The 27,062-nt window shown below is 41.3% G+C and overlaps 1 protein-coding gene across 1 annotated transcript in view; it reads left to right on the top strand.

The window, feature by feature from the left end:
• The window catches only part of THSD4 (thrombospondin type 1 domain containing 4), an 871,621-nt gene that overhangs the window by 257,485 nt on the left and 587,074 nt on the right, over window positions 1-27,062 (top strand). The window contains exon 6 of the mRNA XM_089652473.1: window positions 24,850-24,952. Within this exon, the coding sequence (XP_089508599.1) occupies window positions 24,850-24,952 (103 nt within the window). The remainder of the gene's footprint in view (window positions 1-24,849; window positions 24,953-27,062) is intronic.

A 27,062-nucleotide genomic window follows, 5' to 3' on the forward strand; every position in this document is an offset into this window, starting at 1 on the left:
ATTTTATGAATAGGAGGATCAGTATTCTTTTTCATATAATGTCACCTATACTGTAGTCCATGAGGTTTATTTTAAGCCAAACTCCAGGCAGATATAAAAGACACAAATTAAAGTATGTCTATGGTAAAAATTTTAAATCATTTTTTCATTTCCACATCATATTTCAATTTTTTCTAACCTACTTCTATTAAATCTTAACAGTCTTTTAGTTTATAAATAGAGATGAGCGAATCGAACATGACGAAGTGGAATTTGTTCCGAAGATTTGGAAAAATTCTATTCGCGACGAATCCGAAGATTAGCAAACTTCGGATGCACGAATCGAATTTTCCCAAAAATGGCGGCGACATGTGTGGCGACGGAGAAAATGGACAGAGAAGATGGGGCGGGGATCTCTGGGAAGGCGCGCAGACAAGGCCTAATGCATTCATGACATGTGATCGCATTAGCCAATCAGCAGCCAGCCAGCACTGTGTAATGGTGGAGCTATAAATCGCGGCCATCTTAGAATTCTCCATTAGCCTCCGGTCATTCAAGAGAGACAGACCTGTGTGTATTAAGGGACAGAGTTAGGGCCACAGAGACTTTAGGGCCACAGAATCGTTACTCAGGGACACAGAATCGTTACTCAGGGACACAGAATCGTTACTCAGGGACACAGAATCGTTACTTAGGGCCACAGCTATCAAAGAATCGAAAATTTAAAGTGACATACACCCTTTTTTTTTTGGTGGCTGTCGTGCACAGTTGGTGCTGCAGTTTGCCGATTGTGCAAAATAAACTGACTTTCTGCTTCACAACCACTATTGTATGTTCAAAGAGTTAAATCCATTTACACGCCGGCTGGCGGTAATATTTTTTGGGTGATTAGTGCATTCTAGTGACACAAACGTACAGTTTCCAGCCAACGGCAAGCTGCAATTGACCGATTGTGTACAATAAACTGACTTTCTGCTTCACAACCACTATTGTACGTTCAAAGAGTTAGATCCATTTACACGCCGGGTGGCGGTAATATTTTTTGGGTGATTAGTGCATTCCAGTGACATGTTTATGTACAGTTTCCAGCCAACGGCAAGCTGCAATTGACCGATTGTGCTAAATAAACTGACTTTCTGCTTCACAACCACTATTGTACGTTCAAAGAGTTAAATCCATTTACACGCCGGGTGGCGGTAATATTTTTTGGGTGATTAGTGCATTCCAGTGACATAAACGTACAGTTTCCAGCCAACGGCAAGCTGCAATTGACCGATTGTGCTAAATAAACTGACTTTCTGCTTCACAACCACTATTGTACGTTCAAAGAGTTAGATCCATTTACACGCCGGGTGGCGGTAATATTTTTTGGGTGATTAGTGCATTCCAGTGACATAAACGTACAGTTTCCAGCCAACGGCAAGCTGCAATTGACCGATTGTGCTAAATAAACTGACTTTCTGCTTCACAACCACTATTGTACGTTCAAAGAGTTAGATCCATTTACACGCCGGGTGGCGGTAATATTTTTTGGGTGATTAGTGCATTCCAGTGACATAAACGTACAGTTTCCAGCCAACGGCAAGCTGCAATTGACCGATTGTGCTAAATAAACTGACTTTCTGCTTCACAACCACTATTGTACGTTCAAAGAGTTAAATCCGGTTTTATTTTTGGGGTGCTTATTGAATTAAAGAGTATGTCAGACCTGCCCAGGGTCTCGTAAGTAGATTGCACGGAGGAGTAGAGTTCGTTATTGGAATTAACTGTGAGGGACTTTTAAACCTAGGCCTGTGTATGGCCTTCAATTGAAGCTGCTTCTGCTCCGCCACTCTGCCATTGGACTCTTGATAGTCGTCTCCCCACGCTGCTGCTGGGGGGACTTTTTAACATAGGCCTCTGTATGGCCTTCAATTTTAGCTGCTTACGCTCCGCCACTCTGCCATGGGCCCCTGTACCGCCTCCTCATGCTGCTGCCAGGCCCGTAATCTGCCATGGGCCCCCGTACCAACTCCTCATGCTGCTGCCAGGCCCGTAATCTGTCATGGGCCCCTGTACCGCCTCCTCATGCTGCTGCCAGGTCCAGAGTGTGTCATGGGTCCCTGTACGGCCTCCCATTGCTGCTGTCTCCATCGCCACACTCTGCCATGTGCCACTTTCAGGTCTCCTCACACTGCTGGTGGGTTCCATTTTGTCATAGGGTGCTGTATGGCCTCCCATTGCTGCTGCCTCCACCGCCACACTGTGGCTCCACACTCTGGTTTTGGCCCCGTGACTGCCCAAATGAGTGAAGTGTGCGGTGATTCTAAGATCGACGGCACTCATCTGCATGTCATACTGACTGACAGTATTATTTCTCTTCCCCAGCAGACTCCAAGGGCATTTAAATTAAAGGTACAGTGTTCTGCACTAATATAAAGGCTCTCTGAAGCCTAGAAACACCCTTTTTATAAGTTAAATTCGCAGCGAATATATTCGGCTCGAAGCAAATTTATTTGGCGAATTCGGCGAATCAGCCAAACCGAATTTTTGAATAATTCTCTCATCTCTATTTATAAACATACATGCACATTTACTTTTTTCAATTCTGTGACATGTAGTCACTATGCCCTCTGAGTAGGCACTGCTATGTCACACATTTCACAGAGCCTGCCTTCTGATCTATAGAGGTGCTGAGAGGACGAGTTTCAGGAGGCAGAGTCAATACAGGATTCACTGCTTGTAGGCATCCAGGTGCCATGGGATATGTAATCCTTAGACATTGAAAGTAAATAGCAGAGGAAAAAGCATTCAGGAAGTTGTGAAAAAAATTGGCCAGCTGACAAGCAGCACTCATAACATGAAAAAAGATTTTCCAAGTAAGCTTCTATTGGATTGTCAAAAAGAACTATAGTTTGTATTGGTATTACATAGCTGATGTTATATAAAATTAAAGTGTATTCTGTTACAATCGAACTCCTTTAATTAACCACTTGAAGACCAAGCATTTTCTGGCACTTTCTATTTACAAGTTTAAATCAGTATTTTTTGCTAGAATATTACTTATAACCCCCTAACTAACTATATATATATATATATATATATATATATATATATATATATATATATATATATTTATATATATATATACATAGAGAGAGAGAGAAAAGGCTCTAGAGAATTAAATGGTGATTGTTGCAATTTTTATGTCACATGGTATTTGCGCAGCGGTTTTTCAAATGCTATATTTTTTAAATACACTTTGATAAAATGAAACAAAACACAATATATACCCAAATGTTTTGTAAAATATGAAAGAAGATGTTATGGTGTGTAAATATATACCTAACATGTCATGCTTTAAAATTGCTCATGGGATGGAGACAGTCTACAGTAGTTGAAAATCTCCACAGGCAATGCTTTAAACATTTTTAGTCTATTTGCAGATGATGTAATACTTTTGATTACCAACCTGGACTGGTCATTAGATGCAATGTCTTAAACGCATTTAGTCTAGTGTCTTCATACAACTGCAAAATGACTTCCCGTTTGTATGAGCAGATCAATCTATTCCCTATCTCGGGGTTAATCTACCCTCCTCTATTGACAAAATATTTGACATCAACTATAAGCCCTTCCTACAGCAATTTCCCCATCTCTTAAGTTCATTCCACCGTACCTGCCTCTCTAAATTAGGTAAAATAGCATCTTTCAAAATGCTTATATTACCAAAACTTCTCTACTTCTTTTGCACTCTAATCATCCCTGTTTCTCAGTCATACTTTACAAAATTACAAAAACAACTTTCCAAATTTTATCTGGGACTCAAAGCCACCCCACTGTGCTAACTCAACCCTGACCAGACCACACTATTTGGGAGGAGTCAGCGTACCTAACCTACAAACCTACTATCAAGCCATGGACCTCATTCTATCCACAATCAGGACTAGCTGATTCCCTTCTTCTCACTTCAGCAGGCCTACCTCCTCCTCTAGTATCACTTCCTTCTATCACAGCATCTACCGAGGCCCGGAAACAACTCTCCTCTACACATCTAACCTCGCTCCCTGCTCGTAAGCTTCCTATTTCACTGAGGGCACTAAATAAACATCTACCAGACTTACTGACACTTCTACTGGCAATCATATGGCATTAGGATATTATTTGACCTTATGGAAGCTGGGGATCTAAAAACATCTAAAAACACACCCTCCACAAACAATTTAATCTTCCACACACGGAAATTTACACATACATGAGGATTAAACTGTTTAGCAGCTCCTCAAAAATCCCTCCAATGTCCCTGATTTCCGAGCCCATTTACACCTTTTTCACACGTCCATCATATTCTAAAGGAGGTATTGCCTCACTCTACAAATTTCTAAGCAATAATCTGCCATACACTCAAATTACTTCTTTAACAAAATGAATGGCTGAACTAAATGAATCTTGCACACCTGATATGTGGCAACAAGCCTTTAGAGCAACTTACAAAGCTTCACACTGCTCTTATCATTATGAAGTCTACCAAAAAACTATTCATAGTTGGTACTTGACCTCATTTCAGCTTTCAAGGATGTACCCTGGCAGCTCTCCAAAATGTTGGAGACAATGTGGTAGTACTGGTACCTTAGCTCACATTCTCTGGTACTGCAAATCTCTTAGCTCCTTTTGGAAGTAAGTATTTACTATACTTTCATCAATCACAGGACAAATTATTGCTCCCAACCCAGCCTTTAGTGCTACTTCTCATTGGCATAAAGAAACTCCTCCGAACACTAGGTCTATAGCAATACACCTTTTCCTTACTGCTAAATTGAATATCACTAGATCATGGAAAACCACAAACACTCCCACTTTGTTCATGGACATTTCTGACCTTAATTTTCAATGTGAGATGGAAAAGGTAGTAGCCAGGAAAAATATGCAAATAAAACAATTCTCTCTCAGCTGGTCTTCCTGGTTCACCCACCCAAATTGTATGGTACAATTGTGAATTCTATCCCTTTCTTTTTTTCTGTTCATTACACAGACTACTACTTAGCTGGTGATCTGGTTCCCTTTTCTTTCTCTTTAAGTCTCTTTCCACCTTCCCTTCTTCCCCCTCTCCCATCCCTCCAGATCCCAACCCTTCTACTATCCCCCCCCCCCTTCCCTCTCCTCCTTCTGTCTGGAATACATTTTGTGGCTGATCGGTAATTTCAACCTGTTTAACTATCTATGTAATTGTGCCTGTTTCTATGATACTACTGCAATATAATCTGTATGGACCTTCCAAGACGGACCGACTGCCTATTGTTTACTACTTTATCAATGCATTGTCTTTGCATTTATTAAAATTCCAATAAAGTACTATTGAAATTAAAAATTTTTACAGGTTGCCTGTTTAGAGTTAGAGTAGGTGTAACGCTAGAAATATTGCTCTCGCTTTAACGTTCGTGCTGTGAACACTGTTTACATTAAATTTACCCCCAATCTCTCCTTTACCTTTAAAAGCAAAAGATTAAAAAAAAAATGTGATCTTTTGCTTAAAAAGAAAAAAATAAATAAAATAATGTATGTCTGTCCTGGATCAGAAGTGACATCATGATGTCGCTCCGGTCCTCCAAGGCCATAGAGACGGTCAGAGACAATGGAGTTTCTCAACGCCTCTGTGACCAGTTGGCCGCACAGTCAGAATGTTTCTTACTAACTATTTCCTTTGCTTGCCATTAAAACTTGTGCGCCGAAAAACATCGGGAGTGGACTCCCCCCACCTCCTGCCACATGCCAGTGTTACTGAAAGCGATCCAGTGGCTAATCAGCCACTCAGACTGCTTTCAAGAGAAAGCTGGTCATCCACTGAAAAAAAAGATACATTGGTTAAGGCAGTTATCTTCAGCCATAACTCTGATAAACGACTTGCAAACCACAACGTATATATACGTATTGCGGTCAGCACGTGGGTTTTTTTTTTTTTGACAACAGATTTTTATTTATTTTAAAAGGCAAAACATGCAGGTTATTCTGCCATTTGTGGGCTTACATTGAGAGTAGTTATCTTATATAATGGGAAAATAAGAACAGAAAAAAAACAAACACAATACAGTTGGTGTTGGTCAACTAGTCATCAATAATATGGTACAAATGGTCACATAAGGAAAAATAAGATGGGCCAAGCAAAGGTCATAGTGCTTCTTGGCTCTAGTGCAAAGTTGAAGTATTATATCTCTCATATAAGCCTTATGGGCATTCCAAATTAAGGAGTTGTTATTAGAGGAGACAGAATTTGTTTCAACGTAATCCTGGAGATGCTGAGTGAGCAGAGACACATTAGCAGGGGTATTGATAACTATAGAGTTGCATCGCCATAGGCATATCGGATGACAGGGATCCTTCTCCTCTATGTGTAAAGAGATGGCCACATGGTCTGACCATGTGATGTCGGAAATAGAGGAGGAGGAGGCCTGTTGAAGCAGCCATTTATCTGTCAAGAACATATCTATGCAGGTATATGTGGCATGTCTGGGAGTGAAAAAGGTAAAGTCCTTTTCAGATGCATGATGGCAGCGTCAGACGTCAAACAAATCTTCAGAGTGCAATAAAGGGTGAAGAGCAGACATCAATTTCCTAGGCAGCTTGGATGAGTCCATAGCAGGGTCTACTGTTAAATTGAAGTCCCTACAGAGGAGCAGACGGCCATTTTTAATCCAATCTATTTTTCAGAGAAGTTTTCAGAGGAAGCGAAGTTGCTGCGTGTTTGGGGCATATACATTCACCAGGGTGTATGGTTGGTTATTTATGTCGCATAATAAGATAATATACCTGCCTTGAGGATCTAGAATTGAGTCCTTACAGCTGAAGGATAGAGAATTCTTCACTGCTTTCAGTACTCTTCATTTTTTGTAGGGGTCGAAAGCCCAGAAGATATGAGGAAATGCTTTATGGCTGCATCTTGAGCTGTGGGGGGCATGAAAGTGAGTCTCTTGTAAGCAGAGTATGTCAGCATGGAGGGTGAAGGCTTCTTTCCACATCGAGGATCTTTTTGCAGGGTGATTCAGGCCTCTAGCATTAAGTGAGACTATCTTAAATCCTATTTGAGGAAAGCGAGTGAGTGATAAGACGTAGACATAGCTCAAGGCTGCATGATAGGTATTCCTCTGCAAGATAAAGTAGGGTAGTGATCTCGAGCAGGTGATGAGGGAGGAGACTGGTGCCAGTAAGAAAGCGCTTGGGTGGTAAGTGCTTGGGTATAGAGAAGGACATCAATAAGCATTTGAAATCAGCTTCGTCATTTTTTTGGTATGTAGCACCAACTGCAAGGGGTGAAGAGTATAGGAACTGAAACTTTGAAAGAAAAAAAAAAACATAATGGAACTAAGGAAGTAAAAAAGGTTCAAGAACTGTGTATAGAAATTTGCCGAACTCTGCGGGGAAAAGGAGATTACAGACATCTAAGTCCCAGCTGGGGAGTAGTATGGTAGAAGTCCCCTGAAGTGCGATTAGGACTCATTTTGAGCACGGTGGGGATGAGATCTCCTGCATGATACAACTTGCCAATCAGAGGTGATTGAATAGAGGCCAGCTGGCTCTGTTGTTTGAGGATTTTCTTCCGAAATAATGTCCCATCTTCTAAGTAGTTGGAGGCCACTTTCCAGGGATGTGACAGTGGAAGATTCCCCATTTCGGGTGATGATCAGAGAGCACGAGTAGCGCCAATGGTACGTGATCTTATGGTTCCGAAGAGCCTTAGTGACATCATTAGGTTCCTATGCTTCTGTAGGGTGTATTGTGATAGGTCAGGGAGAAGTTGTAGCTTGGGAAATTTCTCTGGTAAATGCTCTGAGTGGCAGAAAGCATGCATGAACTTTTCCTTGGCCTGGAAGAAGTGTACTCTGAGCAACACATCCCTTGGGATGGGCTGGGGTAGATGGGCTGGTTTCGGAATTCTGTGGATCCTGTCTATAGTGAGGTCTTCTGTTGTCAGGGAAGGAGCCACAGATTTAAATAGATCTTGTACATAATGAACCAATTGGGCTTGCTGGACAGATTCAGGGATCCTGCATATCTTTATGTTATTTCTTCGGGATCTGTCCTCTATATCAGCCATTTTTATCTTTAGCCACTGAATATCATCTTTGTGAGCACTGTGAGCGTCAACAAGAGAGTTGAAACAAGCTGCGTATTCTTCCATCTTGTCCTCAATCTGCCCCACTCTGTTGTCCACCTTGCAGAGTTCCCCTTTAAAACTATGGATGAAGGAGAGCATGTCGGTTTGTAGGGATGCTCTAAGAGATAGGAGCATATCTTTTAGTGTGGAGTCCGACTCCGGCTGACCTGTAGTAGAAAAGTTTGCTCTGGAGTCAGGGTGATCCGGAGGAGGGGGAGAAGTAGTTTGAGATGCGCCTACCTCCATGCCCATGTGGGTGAGTGGATCCTCATTCTCTTCCATGCGGGGTCTGGATTTGGCTGGGCTTCGAGCGGAGAGTGAGGAGGCACCAGAGCCTGAGGATTATGCTGGATTACACTGCCCATCCATCTCCTTGCTGTGATGGCTGTGTGTAACAGGCTCAGTGTGCGGTGCGGTCTGTTGTTAGGGGCGGCGGTGGCTGGTATCTTGCCGGAGTCTCTGGGGGAGAGGAGGGAAAAACCCCTCTAGTTTCCTGGGTACAGGGGTTTCTTTTAGCCATCAAGGCATTCTGAGGGGTCCCTAGTAAGTGAGGGGGACAGTGGATGGTCACGGGGGTGTCAGCGAGCCCTTGTGCTGTGCGATCTCCTCAGCTGTGGAGCGGAGCTGCCTCAGCGGCCATCTTCTAGCGTGGTCGCCATGCCCCCCTCGGCATGTGGTTTTTAATGCAGCTCTGTAATCAATAATACATTTGTAAATGTATTTTTAAATGCAAACAGTGTAAGTACATTAGCTTATCAACTTTGGGTTATATATTCCCTTGCGATCAATGCAAAAATATATTAAATAAATACATTGTGTTAAATATATAAATCAAATGCAAATCAAATAAACATGACAGTATACCAAGAGGCTGCTGCTGTTACAAAGGTTCTATGCCCTTAAACAGTGGAATTCAAAATCACAGCGCTGCCCACTTACAAGTGCAAAAAAATATTCAACCTATAAACACAAATCACCTACATGTGAAGTTCATAAGTGTCCGATATGCAAAGAAGTCTTCATCAAACCGTGCTGTTAATACAAATAAGTGCAGTCTTTAACTCATTAGTGATGCTGTGCTGTGACTTCTTTACAGTTGGTGCAAAAAACACACACAGTGCTGTTCTCCCCTCCAGTATTCCTGCACTCTCCAACAGTTGTGAGCTGTTATGCAAAGCATTGAGAAACAAAAGCACTTAAGTTGCAGGTATCTCTAACACTGATGGACTCTGCTGTCCTCCACTTTCCATCGCTCTTCCAATGCGATTAGCGGGATTCAATAGCTAGTGTATTCCTCACATGCAAAAAGTATAGAAAGAAGGGCCCACATTGTGTAATTCCATTTTTATTAAAAGCACACATAAATTGGTTAAACATATATAAAGTGGTGTAGCGCTCATACATAAACCATATATGTATAAATGAATAATAATCTAATAATATTATTAGTAATAAAAATCATAAATGGTGATACATAAAAACCATAACTAGTGATACATAAATATATAGTGACCTGATCCCCTCTGGGATTTTAAAGTGACCTGAAAACTGTGAAATGAAAAATGTGGTCCTATTTGGACCCAATGTGGTAAACACACACAAAGTGCTATCCAATTACCCAAATCTCTAATTGGGATCAGTGGCTAAACACAGTCTAAAAAGCAAAAAAAAAAGTGCCACATACAAGTGAATCCCTGCACTGGGGGATAAACCTCCTAAATAAAGTGACTTGTGCTTAGTGAAAAAAAGAAAAAAAGAACTCCAAAACTGTGCACAAAAAAAATATCACACAATGCCTGAAAATCACAACACCCTCCCCCACTGAATAACTCTCAAAATGAATTCCAAAATATGGCCTTGAAAATAATAGTATAGAGAAATATACTTATAAATAAAAAAACAAAAAGTAATTATAAAAGGCCAAAATGATGAGCATATATGCCAAGTGTTCCACTAATTCTTCCAAAACATGCAGGTGGTGCAGTGGATGTGCATTACAGCCGCTGGTGATAAATCCAAAAATGGTCGAATTGCCTCCGAACCTCCTTACCGTGTCCCAATGGGCCAAACTGCTTTTGGGATCACAACTGGATCCTCCATGAACAGATTCCCCTTTGTGGTATCCTTCCAAGTAGTAGTAAAGGCCACTTCAGTATAATGCGTTTAACATCTCAGATCACCATCAGATTCCCTTCAGATGTACGTACCCGTAATATAGCCAATTGATATCAGCAGATAATAAGCATTTCAACCTTATGCTATGGGTGTAGTTTGCATGGGTTTGTTTGGAGTAGCAAGATGGCGTCCACACTGGATGCGTGTCACCACATGCCTACGCGTTGCCTCACGACTAACACGTGACTTCCTCATAAATTGGTTGCATTCACTTAAAAACAGTTGTAGTAAAGGCAAGATCATCGAACTGGAAGCATGCATTTCACCAGCTGGATGTGACATCTATTTATATTTATGCATTGACACCACTTTTGAGAAAACTAATTTCAGATTCAGTAAGATGTGGGACACTGTTTTAGAACAATGTCCACATTCCTACATATGAATGGGAATTTTGCTAAAGGTGTAAGACTGTAATGCTGGTGAGAGGTATTAGATGGCTAAAGGATGTTTAAAAACAGTTTAACTGCTGAACCTTTTTTCTCCACCAGGTTTGCACACCTATGGTGGTGAACAAAACAAACCAGGGGTCATTACAAAGTAGTTAAAGCTTAAGTTTTACTAAACAAAAAAGTGCGCTGTTCCTTTAAACCATGAATATACAAATGACAAACCAATCAATTAGTGTAAATAAGCAAAATATAAAATTATCCAATGCAATCAATATGTGCAATAAATCACACAATAAAAAAAAATTACAGATCAAAAAGTTCATATAAGTAAAAAATCCAAAACGTGACACAGTGCTCCGTGCTTGTAAACTTCCAGACAGTGCTGAAAAGTGTTCCTTTAGAGAAAAAGAGGGGCCTCTTACCAAGTGGAAGTGATATTGAATTATAGAGATCAGAAAGTGATTAAATCCAAACCCCAGGTTGCCACTCTCACTGTCAGATCCTCAGATAGTTGAATGACCTCATCGATGGAGTGTGTGGACAAACCAAGTGTCAGCCTTAGTTTCAAATGTCGCTCAACGCAATTGCATGTATAAAGCACAAACAGGGAGAAGCCTTATAGTGCAGTAAAGTTAAAGGATAAATTCACCGTTTGCACAAAAATAATAAATGCACATTTTTTTGCAGGTAAAAGGCTCTCTTCACTCCTCCTCCACTGCAAGTATCAGTGAAAATGTGCTCTCACCTTAAAATAATGGCCTCTAATTTATAGATGTTATATAAAGCTTTTTTCCCTTCCTAAGGTCAAGAACTTGACAGCAATATTATTATTATTATTATTATGCAGGATTTATATAGCAGCAACAGTTTGCTCAGCGCTTTACAATATAATGGGAGACAATACAGCAACATACAGTTCAATACAAGAGGGAAAGAAGGGCCCTGCTCCTTGGAGTTTACGATCTAGGAGATTCACTTCCAAGTGTCACTCAAGACAAACAAAAAACATTCCACATAGTGTATACCGCTTTAAAACACATTTATTAAAAGCGCTTTTAAACCACACTCACATTAACACACCAGTGCTCCTCAGTTCACTCAGAAAAACCACATCATAATAAGCCTTTTTGCTCTTGTATACAGCCTTATTCAGCATAAAAACCTATCATTCCATCCACTTCCTGGTTCATGCATGATGACGTTGTGTTAGTAGAGGACTTAATATGTCCGGTGCTTATCTGTTCCTGTCCTAATTTATGACGCTAGCTTTGGAATGTGGGCACATTGGAAGAGACTCACGCTGACACACAAGTTCAGTCTATGAACACTTCTAGTTTATTATAATGAGAAAGTGAGCTTATATATGCAAAATGATGCAAGAGTCATGTGAGAACAGCATAAGCATTATATTAGTCTTTGGTCATTTCCACACGAAAACAATCTCCATCATGGTAAAGGTGTGATCTTCTTCCAGGCCTTATCTCATAGGAAAACAACATTCCTTTGTTACAAGTTGGCACGGTGGGAGGGGGGGCAGTGTGTGTGAGCAGACATTTCTTAAGCAAAGATTTCTTATAGTACCACAAAGCCCAGCAGGCAGAAAATATTCACACAACATATGTATTAAAGTATAAAAGTAAATATTTATAAAACTTATAGAAATAGCGTATATATATATATATTCAATAGGAAACGAAATAGGCATTTTACCAAATCCATCACAGTCCCCCCTTAAAATGACTATTTTTACTCTGTCCCTATAAAACCTAGCTCATCTGTCCTTATGTACCTTGGAACTCTTTTATTCTGCACGTTAGACAGGTGATGACTATTTCATCACCTCCCTTGCCACAGACTTTGTACATAAGGAAGTCAGATGCTATCCCTCCAAAATTGTGAAATTACTATTGGTGGGGAGGGACCGTAATGGGGTATAAAGTTTTTCTTCATCTACCATATGGAGATCCTCTTGCTCCTGGTTCAGGAAGATAGGTGTTCTGTTGTCTACAGCTTTGCTCATCAATTTCCTCACACATGGTATAACACAGCATACAACCAGGGCCAGGAGAATCAAAATTATTAATACAGTTACCCCTATTTGGGCAAGTATCTTTTTCCACCCACTCATCCAACTGAAATATTGATCCCACAAGTCTGTGATCCCTGAATTCTTTTTCAACTCAACTGACAGATCTTCCAATTTCTTTATAGACAGAGTAACCTTACCATTCGGGCCAGTATTGTCAGGAATATATGTACAACATGTTCCGGTTCCTTCTATCATTTTACAGACACCTCCTTTTCCTGCTAAAATCATGTCCAGAGCCATCCTATCCTGGAATGTCATGTAGGATGTAGGGGCTAGCTGGTCAACGATTCCTTGGAGGGCATCTCTGGTGTAATTCACAAACCTCTATTAGTTGTAGTATATGTAATTTATCTAATCTACTTTTTTATTAACAGTTATCATGGGAATCAGGGATTCGAAGCCTGCTTTTACTTGGTCTCTGGCTTTAAATTTATTAGGCACCCCCCTTGGGACTCCAATAGCATCTATACACATGTGGGTCAAAACTGCCAGAAGGAGCTTTTCGTTTCCTCCTACGGCCAGGCGTTGGATCATGGGTATTTTCTGCTAGGATGTGGAGATGCATAATGACCTTTGCAAGAGCATACTCATCAGTCCAAATCCCTTCCAATCTGATAATCATCCATGACACATATGTATACCTCGTCACTACTATCGGAACATGCTCGTTGTGTCAAGATCATATAGATTATGGTCATAGCACCACATGGGATCTATACTACAGAAATCAAAAGTGAAAATAGCTACATGAGTGTTGGATGAGTTGTACCAAAATATAGTGGTGTCACCTATTTCGGTGATATCCACCTGTTGAGCCTCTGTCAGACTTATAAGAAAAAGGATATACAACATAGTTGTCATGGTGTAGATGACGCCTTTTCCTCAGGGGTTGGGACTTTCTTGCAGTGGGAGGCGTGTATCCAAGTATTCTTTCCGGCCACCTTGTCAGAAGGAGCTGTCGTCAGCAGAACTTGGAATGGACCATCATATCTTGGCTCAAGGGAATGTTTCCTCATAAATGTCTTTACTAATACCCAATCTCCGGGTAATAGGCTGTGAGTTCCTGTATCTGACTCAGGATCTGGAATGGAGAAAACACTTGGACATAGATACGGGTTAATTCACGTGATAATACAGTCACATAATCAGTTAACACATCAGACTGTAATTACAACTGTTGTGGAAAATAACAACCAAGTCTGGGGGCTGAGCTAAACAAAATCTCATAAGGGGATAGGGAGTGTTCTCCCCTTGGTATGTATCTGACACTAAATAGGGCAATAAGCAGACTGTCTGGCCAACTCATGCCAGTCTCTTGGGCCATTTTTAGCATTCTGGCTTTCAGAGTGCCATTCATTCTTTCTACTTTTCCACTACTTTGGGGGTATGGAACGCCAGAGTGACTCCTAATGCCGCCCATATTCCTTTGGTTACTGAAGCTGTGAAGGCGGGGCCCTGGTCACTCTCTATCACCTCTGGAAGCCTATATCTGCATACAACCTCAGTGAGGAGTTTCTTCGCAGTTGTTTTAGCAGTCATGTTAATTACAGCAAAGGCCTCTGGCCAACTGGAAAACATGTCCAACACCACTAGGGTGTACTCAACCGCCCACTCTTTGGCATCTGGATATGATCAATTTGTATCCTTTGAAAAGGGTATAGGGGTTTGGCCAAGTGTTTCTGTGGTGTCTTCTCTGTGCATCCCGGATTGCATTTTGCACAGATGGCACATGTTCTGCAAAAATTGTTCGTCAATGTGGTGATTCCAGGCACTATATAGTACTTGTTGATGAGAGAGTTCATGAGGCTCTTTGACAGATGGGCTGCTCCGTGTGCCCACTGGACTATAGCTGAAAACATATTCTTGGGTAAACAAAACCTCTTGTTGCACTCAAACAGACCGTCTTTGAGAATAGCTCCTCTCCGTGTCCAGCTCTCTTTTTCTTCTGGACTTGCTGCTTCTTGGAGTTCCTTGAGGTAGTTTCTGTCCACAGGTAAGGTCTGTAAGGTGAATATTGGTTCCCACTCTCCGGTCACCTCTCCTTCCATTTCTGGTGGTCCCATGGCCGCTCGTTTTGCCACCAAATCTGCCAGATTATTGCCTTTGGCTTCTGAAGAGTTTAATTTCCCATGAGCTTTTACCTTCAGAATAGCCACTTGAATGGGTAGAAGGAGTGCTTCCAGCAGTCGTCCAATGGCTGCTCCATGTCTTATGGACGTACCTGCCGCAGTCATAAATCCTCTTGCCTTCCATGTGGGTCCAAAGTCATGGGCCACCCCAAAGGCATATCTGGAGTCTGTGTAGATATTGCTGGCGATAGGGCTCTTGCCTGTAGGACTGTGTCTGCAGTAGTGACCGCAAATCCTGTATAATATTTGCCTCCTTCATCTGCATATCTGGAACCATCAACAAAGAAAGTGAAGTCTGGATCCTGCAGAGGTGTTTCACTCACTGTGGGGAGATGGAAGGTTTCCATTTTCATCACTTCAAGACAATTATGAGGCTCAGTGGCTCCATTATCCTCTCCACTTTCTTCATTACCTTCATTACCCCCCTCAGCAATTGGGAGGAGAGTGGCCAGATTCAGGGTTTGGCAACGTAGGAGAGTGACGTTATCAGGAAGTTGGAGGGAACACTGTAGTCTAAGATGCCTCGCTGTGGACAAATGTTTAGGTTGGACTTGGTTTAAAATGGCAGCAATGTCATGCGGCGCCAGAAGAACAAGTTCATGTCCCAGTACGATATCAGAGGTCTTATCCAGCAGAGCTTGAGCAGCGAAAACTGCACGCAGACATGACGGTGCTCCTCTAGCCACTGGGTCTAAATGGCATGAGTAGTAGCCTACGGGTCGTAGGCGGTCGCCATGGGACTGGGCCAATACTCCTGTGCCATGGCCTTGGCGTTCAAACACGAACAGTTTGAAAAAATTTCTCGTAGTCTGGTAGACCCAGGGCTGGGGCTGTAGAAAGTAAGCATTTTAGAGCCAAAAAGTTGGAGGTGGCCTCTTCGGTCAGATGGAAGGGCTCAGACTTGAGAGCATCGTAGAGTGGTTGCATAAACCAAGAAGCATCAGGGATCCATGCCCTACAGTAGGATATGAGGCCAAGAAAGGCGTTGAGTGGCTTCTGGCCTAACGGTAGTGGCAAGTTCTGGATGGCCTTAACTCTTTCCTCCGTAAGATGCCTTGTTCCATGTGAGAGGCAGTGGCCCAAGAACACGACTGTTGTAGAGCACCATTGCAACTTCGGTTTAGAGGCTTTACAGCCTTAGTGTGCCAAGTAACATAGTAAACTCTCTGAGGCTTCTTCAGCCGTGGGCAGGTCATCAGCACAGAGGAGAAAGTCATCCACATATTGAAGAAGGACCACTGCCGAATGTTCCTTTTGTCACGTGCCCAGTATGGTGGTCATGGCCTTGGCAAACTGGCTCGGAGAATTTTGCGCCCCTTGTGGCATAACTGCCCAGGTGTATTGCTTCCCCTCATGGGTAAAAGTGAAGAGGTATCTGCAGGAAGGATGCAAGGGAACGCTGAAGAATGCATTTGCCAGGTCCACCACGGTGAAATACTTTGCTGTTGGCGGTACCCCTGTGAGTAAAGTGTGGGGATTTGGAACGATAAGTGTCTCTAAGACAGTGGCTTCATTCACTGCTAGAAGGTCCTGTATCATCCTGTACTTCTCTGGTTCTCCTTTGGGTGTCTTCTTTTTTTATCGGGAACAAAAGTGTATTACATGGAGAGGTACAAGGTATGAGTGCACCATTTGCCACAAGGGACTTGACCTACTTCGAAATGGCCTTGGATTACGCTGGTTTCAGTGGGTTCTGTGGTTTCCTGGGTAGGGGAGCTCCAGGCTTCAGTTCCACCATAATTGGGGATACCTTTTAAACGTCCAATATCTTCGGGTCCTGTGGACCATAGACAACTTGAGATTCTGCTCAGCACATCCGGTGCTACGTAGAATGTACCATTGACTTGTAAGACCGGACACACTGGGTAGAGGCCGCTCACTCGAGGCGTTGGTCTTCCAGTTGTCTAATTTGGTGTACCAATATGGCCGCCTCCAGGAAGTGTGCTGGGCAGGAAGGGACAAAGCAGGAGCAGCAAAATGGCTGCCATCAGGAAGTGTACTGGGCAGGGCTGGGGTGGTGGGCATAAAGTAGGCGTTAGATGAAGGGCAGGGCTGTTCCTGGCCTCCTTTGTTCTGAATTCTATAATCATAGGGCGGTGGTTTTAGCACACTTCCATTTTCAATTTTGTGATACACATACATTATACAATCGCCATTTTCTTGAATTTCTTCCAACTATCCTTTATGCAACGCTTTTACAGTTTTTTTACCAAGCTTCTGTCACGTTCAGCAAACCTTTTTTTCACATAACATTCCTCTCTGTTCCTACAATGATTTATGCCAGTCCTGACCTTCAGCTTACAAACTTTCGCTACGTTAGATAACTTTTTAACTGCTTCACTTCCTTCACACCTCTTCACAATATGACATGCTAGTAATCTTTCAATATTTTAACACACAAACAGTTTTTTTTTTTTTTTTTCCTGTAGCAATACCTGTTCTGTCCACTGCTCTTTGTGGATAGATAACTTTGGCTACATTATACCAAACTTCTTGCTGTCTTCAGCAAATATTTGTCAACTAAGACATCTTTCTTCTCTTTTTTTTTTTTTTCTCTACCTTCAACCAGGTCACGTGCTAACATTCCTTTCTAGGGATCTTATCAGTGTCTGACCCATCTCCTCCCCCCTTCTCTGTCCTTCCTAACAGAAATCTAAGACACTTCACAGGCTGCTGTCCAGACTTTCCTTAACCCTTAACAAACCCCAACCTTCTGTTATGAATGGCAAACATTAACTTACAGACACACATTTAGGACATAACATAGCAGTCTATCTTGGTGGGCTATGAGTACAGATCACTGAGGAAATCTTCGTAACCCACACAAACACGGTTACGGCACCCGCTGTCACACTACCGTGACGCGTACCCGACACCTCCTCTCTTGTGGTCAACACACAAGGTTACCACACACCCAAGAGAAATTATGTGTCAAAACCCTCAGTAGGTCCACTCCTCTTCCACCTCAAGACTGATACATAAAAACAAACACAAAAGAGACCCAGGTAACAGATAAGCACATGCAGGTAAATTTAAATAAACTCCGGGCAAGCAATGTTACCGGCCTTTAGTGACCTTTAGCAGCCGTACTAGGCACAGGTATGAATCAATAACAAAGACAGGATAATCAATGGTAAGATAGCAAAATATATCTTACCATGCTCCAGAGGTGATCAATCTCCGGCCTGTCCAGTTTGACTGACACCGAACGCCTTTTCAGGTCGGCTGGCTACAGGTTAATGACCCGGAGTCCCGGATTTCGGCATCAGCTGTGTTAGTAGAGGACTTAATATGTCCGGTGCTTATCTGTTCCTGTCCTAATTTATGACGCTAGCTTTGGAATGTGGGCACATTGGAAGAGACTCACGCTGACACACAAGTTCAGTCTATGAACACTTCTAGTTTATTATAATGAGAAAGTGAGCTTATATATGCAAAATGATGCAAGAGTCATGTGAGAACAGCATAAGCATTATATTAGTCTTTGATTGGTCATTTCCACACGAAAACAATCTCCGTCATGGTATAGGTGTGATCTTCTTCCAGGCCTTATCTCATAGGAAAACAACATTCCTTTGTTACAAGTTGGCACGGTGGGAGGGGGGGCAGTGTGTGTGAGCAGACATTTCTTAAGCAAAGATTTCTTATAGTACCACAAAGCCCAGCAGGCAGAAAATATTCACACAACATATGTATTAAAGTATAAAAGTAAATATTTATAAAACGTATAGAAATAGCGTGTATATATATATATTCAATAGGAAACGAAATAGGCATTTTACCGAATCCATCACAACGTCACTAAGCACCACTGTGGTAGTATGGGAAGGCAGAGGAATTCGGATTTCAACTAAAACAGCAGCTAGCAGCACACAGAACACATCTTATTCCATGCAAGTACCATCCATTGTGCTGATTTAATTAAAAAAAAACTAAACTTGGGCTTTAACAGCATAAGCTGTCAGCAAATATCACTTCAAAGCATCCTTGAAATCAAAGTGATGTCAGCTAGCTCATCATTCTGCTAGTTTTGTTCATTTGTCTCCACCACAGGCTTTCTTTAAGATAGAACTGTGGCCAGGCTATGGACATTCAAATATTTACATATTCTTAATATGCAGTAAATCTGCTGATATACGGACAGCGGTAAAAAATATAATTAGAGTGAATCATATTTATGATATAAGGCTTGTTTAGTCTAGCCTAATGTTGCTTGTGTGTATATATATATATATGTCTTTGTGCACAGGAGACACCCCCATGCTACGCTTACATTTGGCAAAGAATGAGTGAAAAAAATAAGACAAAGCTAATAAATGTTCTCCTTAGGACTTAATGCCTGGATATTTATGTCAGGGCCTGTATATGGGTGAGATCTGGTGATATGAGTGGTTGACTGTCAGTGCTTCCTTTAAAGGTATAAAAAGGGTAGTGTAAGGTTGGTGAGGTTGGGTAGCTCCCACAGTGTGTAAAAACACCTGCAATCACTTGAAAGGTAATGTATATGTTTAGCTAGATTTCAGTTACTTGAAGAAAAGCTAAGCTAGTGGGTGCAGGTATATTCAATGTAATCCTAGGCACAGAGAAACAACAGTTTAACCATCTGCCAAAAACTTGGAACTTTGCACAAAACCAGAGTTAAAGAGCTACGTTTTATTTCTTTTAGGAGTTTCCATTTTAACTGAAAAGCTGAGTCTAGCTTAACCACCTTCATATGATATATTATAGCAAAACGCTCTACCATCTTGTAATGGCATTATGCCCATTATTTTGTTGAGCTTCAGCCATTGCATTATGTTATGGCTTTTTAGTTGCATTTACCACTATGGATGCTAAAACAACAGTCTTAAGGACTCAAGATCTGGACTTGTGTACTGGTTGTCCAATATGCATAGTAACAAGATTGACTGGTATTCTTAGGGGTTGACCATAGCAATGAGGATGAAGGGCATTTCATTGCTGCTTTGGGTAGTACAAGGAACTAAAACTCTTCTGATAATAAGATGAAAAAGCTAATACTGTCAGCAGCAGAAGGAAATAGATATACAACGGTGGGATTTACAGCAAACCTGCATGGGCAAGGCAACAGGTTGTCTTTAATGCCACCCTCCTCAACAGCGCATACTTCATTCCTTTTTTCTCCTTAAGTTCCATTGGTGCTTGTACCAGAGAGGTTGTCCTCAGCCCTGTGTAAGGTCCAATTACAGGGAGTCTGAGCTTGTACAAGGTTTCATTTCCCCATTCTTTGTGGCTGAATGGACAGGCAGGCAAATAAATAAAGGGTCATGAGTAAATACTGTTTATCACCTACCTTTCTTATTGCCCCGCTGTCTGTAGTACACGGCCCACAGCGATTCCATGTTCTCATGACATCATCAGCATGTTCCTCTTAAAGAGACTGTGCCAATTCAAGGGATCATTCTTTCTGCATCCAAAAGAAGAAACTTCCTCTAAAACAAACCTCTAAAAATTTTAGCTGCTTTTTAAAGGTGTCTCTTTGACTTTTGCTGAGCAGCATATGTGTACCAAGTCAGTGACTCAGAAGGTATTGAAGCTAGCAGGCCAGAATAACAGCCAAGTAGTGGGAACCTTCATAAAGGGATCAGCAATGGCACCCATTATATTGTCTTCACAGCTTTACCTGTTAAAGCTGAAGTCTAGCTTTACAGCAACCCTCTGCTCTCTTCCCTATAGAAAAAAAGTCAATGTATACATTCCTTTTTTCTATGATTCTTTTAGCTGGTTTGATGACATTAGACCTTCTTTCTCTATTTCTCTTGTAGCAGTGGCGGGCAGTACATTTTGCAGTACAGAACATTGCTCATGTAATGACATGTAAGTGATCTTCAGTGCTCTAAACCCTGGCTACTTGATTACAACTATCGATGGGTGCTCCATGGCAGTCTGGGCTCCGGGAAAGTGGTTTTAATGTAGCTAAAAGTTATTTAACCTAGAAGTCTGGTGGCATCTAGTGGCAGAGAAGCAATAGCTCTGAATTGAAGGTGAAAGGGTGAGGAATACATGTATTGTGCTGCATATTTTTCATTTTAAGCAGGGCCGTCTTTATGGCAGGGCAAAAGGGGCAGCTGCCCCGTGCCCAATTACTGTTGTGGGGCCCAAAGCAGCTTCCTCTTCAGCCCATGCTGCCCATGGTTTTCAACAGTAGTTTTCTTTGCAGCTACTGGGGTATGATGGCGCCACCTGTATAGTATTTAGGAGCAGAGTCCTTATAATCTGTGTGATCAGGACAAGATCACTAACAAGCGCTAGTGCCTCCACTCAATTGGGGCTTGTGGATAACAAGTGAAATCCGGACTGAGAAATGTATTGTCCACATAGACAGTAATCCACACAGCATTGTATATGAAAGTCCATGTATTGAACAAATAACATTCAGTGAACCATCCAACATAAAGTATCTTCCAAACAGGAACATTAAATCATTAACAGTCTTTTTTGCAAGTCTCAGTGAGGGGAGGCTGCAACACTTACAGTCTGAGCTCTCTCTCTCTCTGCAGGAAATCCACACCCCTTTCTTTTCCACAAGTTCTCTCTCTGATGACCTCATCCTCAGTGCCCAGAAAGCATAGCAGCCATATTGGAAAAGGGCAAAACAAACACTGCATAACAGAAGTATACACTGGAAAAAGGGCAAATAAATTATCACATCACTACATTCTCCCCTGCTGGAAATCCTTATGACCCGGCAAGGATATACACATAAAACAACAACAAAACATAGCAAGTTAACATTGTCGCCTTCTGCAGACCAATTCTCCAGAAGCAATCTATTACAGAGATTAGCTGCAAAGAAAACATGGTTAGTAACAAATAGGCATCATGCTAACCAGTCTAGAATGGGCTATACTCATGCCATCAGAACATGAGGTTGTACAGCATAGTTCTGTACAGCATAGCAGGGTCTTCCCAAGGTGTCATAAGTAAACATTGGTGGAGGTCGTAGAAAAAGATCTCCTCTCCTCAAGCCCCCAGGCATTAGTCCAGATAAATCTGGGACTGCACTAGTGGGAAAACTTGGTGCTCCAATCATACCTGGAACTGTAGACACAAAGTTTTGGGCTTTTTGTTCAAAAGCAGGAGTAGCTGGGTTCAGACTTCCCCTCTGAGGAAGGCCCCCTTTAGTAATAGGTGAAGGCGTCTGTGCAGGAGACTCTTGTGGAGGTGTAAACCAGTCATTGTCATCACACTGTTCTCCACTCTCTGCACAAGGTACATCATTAGAATCTGTAGCAATATCAGGTTGTGGCTCCTCATCTGCAGTAGCAACTTGTGGTACTTGCAGCAAGTGATTCCTATGCCAGGCTTTGATCCGACCCTCAGGTCCTCGAATCTGGTAAACTGGAATTCTAGGCAGTTTTTCTATAACTTCAAACAACTAATTTCTCCAGCGATCAGCTAACTTATGTTTGGCTGAAGGTCCCAAATTGCGAAGAAGCACTTCTAGCCTCCTCACAAACACAGAGATATCCTCTCCCTCTTTATATTTTATCTGTTTAAAATCAGCAAGCATCTGATCCAGGTCACAGTGCAGTCCATAAGCATCTGTCAAAATATCAATATATTCTTGAGCATTGGTACTCACATGTGTGTCCTTGTAAGCTCGAACAATAATGGATGCTGGTGGCTCTTAAGCTTTCCATGATGCACTGTTTTTTCTTTTCCTCTGAGCAGGTCTATTCCTCTATCACTTGTGCAAAATCTTTCCACACTTCAAAGCTTTCTTCACTAGCAGGGACAGGTAGCACTCTTGAAAAAGCCTTTAATTTGCGGTAAGAATCAGAATGTAAATTCTGAGCAATGACTTCAGTGACTTTTAGCAGCAGATGCTCAATATTTGTTTCCTGCTTAGTGGCTGTAGCAGGCAACATTACAGTCTCTCCTGATGAAGCAGATTCTAGCTGAGAGTTTGGAGAGAGACAGACTGCTGCAACTTTCATTCAATTTGCTGGGTGGAGAGAGGAGCAGGAGTGTGGCTTGCTAGTTGCTGTGTGTATCTATGGATGCACACAGCTCGGCTCAGGTGCCAACCAGGAGCATGCAAACACAGGTGTCTCCCTAGCAATCGGCTAGATAAAGAAGACACCCACTAACAGAAAGTCTGGGGCAGTAGTCTGGCAACCAGCTAGTAGACATGGAATAAACCATATTCAAAGAATAGGACCAATATTATTAGGTTAGTCTGGACGTATTATGTGATTTAAAAAAAAAAAAAAGTGTTTAGTATTACACTCTAATACCATATTGTTTCCAAAATATGCACTCTTGCTAAAAGTTATGGTTAAGACATCTGTCACCACTCATCAGTCTTCATTGTAATCTTAACATGTTTCTTTGTGTAGTTATTCAAACATGCACAGTGTCATATTAAAAGGTATAAAATATAAAATAAAGTGAGCGCTCATTAAATAAAAAGAAAATATCAATGAAAAGTAAGCAGCTAATGGCACAAGAGGGGATCACAACCTCCTCTGACTGTATAAATAGATGAATAAAGTGCAGCGCTAAAGCATATCAAAAAAGTTCGTTCTTAGAAGTTCGTTGTCAAAAGTTCATAAGATATCTCGATCAATACTATGGTGTACACAGCTAGAAGGATCCAGTAGAAATGACAGGAATGCGCACTCACCGACCGCGCATAGGAAATGCGCATTTGTGTGTTAAAAACACAAGTGTCGAACTCCCTCAGGACGAGGTATCATCAGGCGGTGATCTGCTAGGCTCACAGGGCCTCCTTAAGATCAGGATTAAAGACGGCCAGGTGAGGGCTCCCTCCTCCAGATATAGCTGTGTCTGCCAGTCTGATAACCCCTCAATAAGGGGTAAAAAACGGGAGAATGCCCATAGTGTAGTATATCAAAAGTTTATTTAAATAACATATATAACAGGACAGGTCAGTATTCAAACTGGCAAACAGCCAGAAAGTGTATAGTAAAAATACTGGTACTGACCTAGAGTAAAATGGCCGCCAGACCTCCTCGTGGTCTGGGCGGCGATGAGGCGTCACAACCTGTCAGTTCCTCCTGAGGCCTTTCGTGCTAGAGCACATCTTCAGCCTCCCCTCTGAAGATGTGCTCTAGCACGAAAGGCCTAAGGAGGAACTGACGGCTTGTGACGCCTCATCGCCGCCCAGACCACGAGGAGGTCTGGCGGCCATTTTACTCTAGGTCAGTACCAGTATTTTTACTATACACTTTCTGGCCGTTTGCCAGTTTGAATATTGACCTGTCCTGTTATATATGTTATTTAAATAAACTTTTGATATACTACACTATGGGCATTCTCCCGTTTTTTACCCCTTATTGAGGGGTTATCAGACTGGCAGACACAGCTTTATCTGGAGGAGGGAGCCCTCACCTGGCCGTCTTTAATCCTGATCTTAAGGAGGTCCTGTGAGCCTAGCAGATCACCGCCTGATGATACCTCGTCCTGAGGGAGTTCGACACTTGTGTTTTTAACACACAAATGCGCATTTCCTATGCGCGGTCGGTGAGTGCGCATTTCTGTCATTTCTACTGGATCCTTCTAGCTGTGTACACCATAGTATTGATCGAGATATCTTATGAACTTTTGACAACGAACTTCTAAGAACGAACTTTTTTGATATGCTTTAGCGCTGCACTTTATTCACATATTAAAAGGTAGACATCTCTATAAACATTAGGTGAGAAGAACTCTAAAGTTTATAATTCATCTGAAATAAATTTAGAGAAAATGCCACATGTTTAGTAAATGCAGATGGTGTATGCATGCAATGTCCAACTTGTATGCAAACAAAAACAAGATGGTTTGTCTTCTCTAAGTGGGTGAATCTGAGGATATGTATATGTAGTAAAATCACTGTATAAAAATGACATGCGGTACAGATCTCTTTAGCTTTTGTAGAGACAGTTATTAACTCTGAATTATAAACCATTGTCTGGGTATTTGTTTTTACAGCTGTGTCCAGGGAACAACAGAGGCACCAGAGAAGTGCAATGTGCATCCTATAACAACAAGCCGTTTATGGGGAGATTATATGAATGGGAACCATTTTCAGAAGGTACTATAATTATTGTTATTTTTACTAGATCATACATTTGGTCTTTCTTTTTTAGTTTAAATAACTACAATAAAATAGTGAAATCTAAAGCGCCCAAACCATTGCATGTAACATCATTTTTATTGAACAAATTAATATGTCTAAAGATTTGAATTTATGAATATTAGACTGATAACTGAAATACTGGGATACATATTTGGTATCAGTACCTTTAAATCTGTTCATTATATATAGCTAATATAATTTTTTTTAAAAAGCGTGAATCTAACTAGTAACTGGGATGTCATTTCGATGGTCAATTGAGTTTTTAATTTTAATGTCACTGATAATCCATGTGTTCTACGATTATTCCATGTTGACTCAAATTTTTTTTTCTTTTTGTAAAACTCTATAAAACTTGTTTTTTGCTTTGGAACTATTTGACCACCTTGGAATTCCATCTACAACTCCTGATTACTCTAGTGATTTCTTCTGTATCCAAGAATTACAAATGGATGAATGTTTTTCATATTTTGCATATATTACCTGGGTGATGTATACAGGAGTATCGATATTTGACAGCTATGATGCTTGTTATATAATCTAGGAGCGGCAAACCAAACCACAAGATTTAAATATTTGAAGCAACGTGGTGCCCCCCCCCCCCAGCCCTTCTCACCAACTTGTGACAAAGGACCAGCCAATCTCACACCACGCTGTCACTTGTGTAACAATGCTACTCTCAGCTGCACCCTGCACAAAGATTTTACAGCTCACAAGACCACAATCTATGTGCCAGCAGCCTGAGAGCAATTGCCACTGGGTTAATTAATTACTCAAATAACCCTTCAAACTCTAAACTGCCACCAGATAGCTTTGGACCTATCAACCCTTCATAATGTTAGCAAAAACTAATGTGAACAATAAATGTCTGTAACACACACTGTCACCACAGACAGGTATATTCAGAGGATTATTATATACAGTAGCACTCTTCAAGAGACAGGGATTCTTTAGTTTGCATTAAAAGCTTTAGAGACAGTTTCAACACTTTTCAAAATAGGGTTTATTATTAAAATGGTCAAAATGGTGCAATTAAAATATTTACAGAAAAAGATGTTACACAGACATAAAGAAAACAATAATGCAACAGAGAAATAAAAGAAAGGAGTTAAGAAGGCAGAATACTTGCAAAGTCCTTGGTTTTAGTAGAGTCCAATTGTCCGAGCAAAAATGTTGCTTTGGTTCTCAAGTTTGTTAAGATGTTCCTTAATTTATGTTAAACGAGAGCTCCCTCTTCACAAGTCTTGTCAGTCCCTTTCTATGATATCAAGGGGGTGTGGACAGAAAACAACTGACAAATAATCTGGTTTAAGGGATGGGAGCTAGGAGCTCACCAAATTTACGACCAATTCCCAAATACAGTTTTACACTAATATTAATAACCTCCAATACGTGTAGGTGGTATTCTAGCAACTGGCAGATTAATATTGAGAATTATATTTCGAACCCAGGGATACCAAACATGGCGTAATTTTTCACCCTGGAGGGAAGAGGCTGCTTTCTCCCCTTTCCTATGTGCTAACATAGTCATCTCTGACCTTAACTTGTTCAGTATGAAATTCCCTATTCAAATATTTACCTAATATTAATGTGCCCTGTGCCTGTTGAATTCCATGAATTGTATGTGGAATTGTTACATGTGGAATAGATGTTTTATGGCATGCTCTGCATTCCTAGAGCTCTAATGGCCTTACAGGTCATGTGTGACGGCTTGACTGAGTTATTATTGTTTTACGATAGGGCAGAGGAAAGTCATTTGTGGAAAACAGACATCTTGCCAAGACAAATTAGCTGTTTACAGCCCTGGACACTGGCAGTCTACTTGTGTTTTAATTAAGATAAGAGGTTCCTTTGAAGCTTATTAAAAGTTACAGCTACAAATTCCAGTTTTCAGAAGGAGGGAGGAGGGGAGGAAGATTATTGTTCATGAAAAACAAAATGCTGAGACCTTAACAAGATGACTGTCGCGTACAACTTCCATGTCTCTTTTGGCTCACAATCGTTACAACATATATGGGTGCAAGTAGGGAATTCTTTTGATTCATGGCGGTTGATATACTATATACAG

This window comes from Staurois parvus, unplaced genomic scaffold (assembly GCF_062004578.1).
Source record: "Staurois parvus isolate SC_StPar_1 unplaced genomic scaffold, SC_StPar_1.0 ptg000682l, whole genome shotgun sequence".
NCBI lineage: Eukaryota > Metazoa > Chordata > Amphibia > Anura > Ranidae > Staurois > Staurois parvus.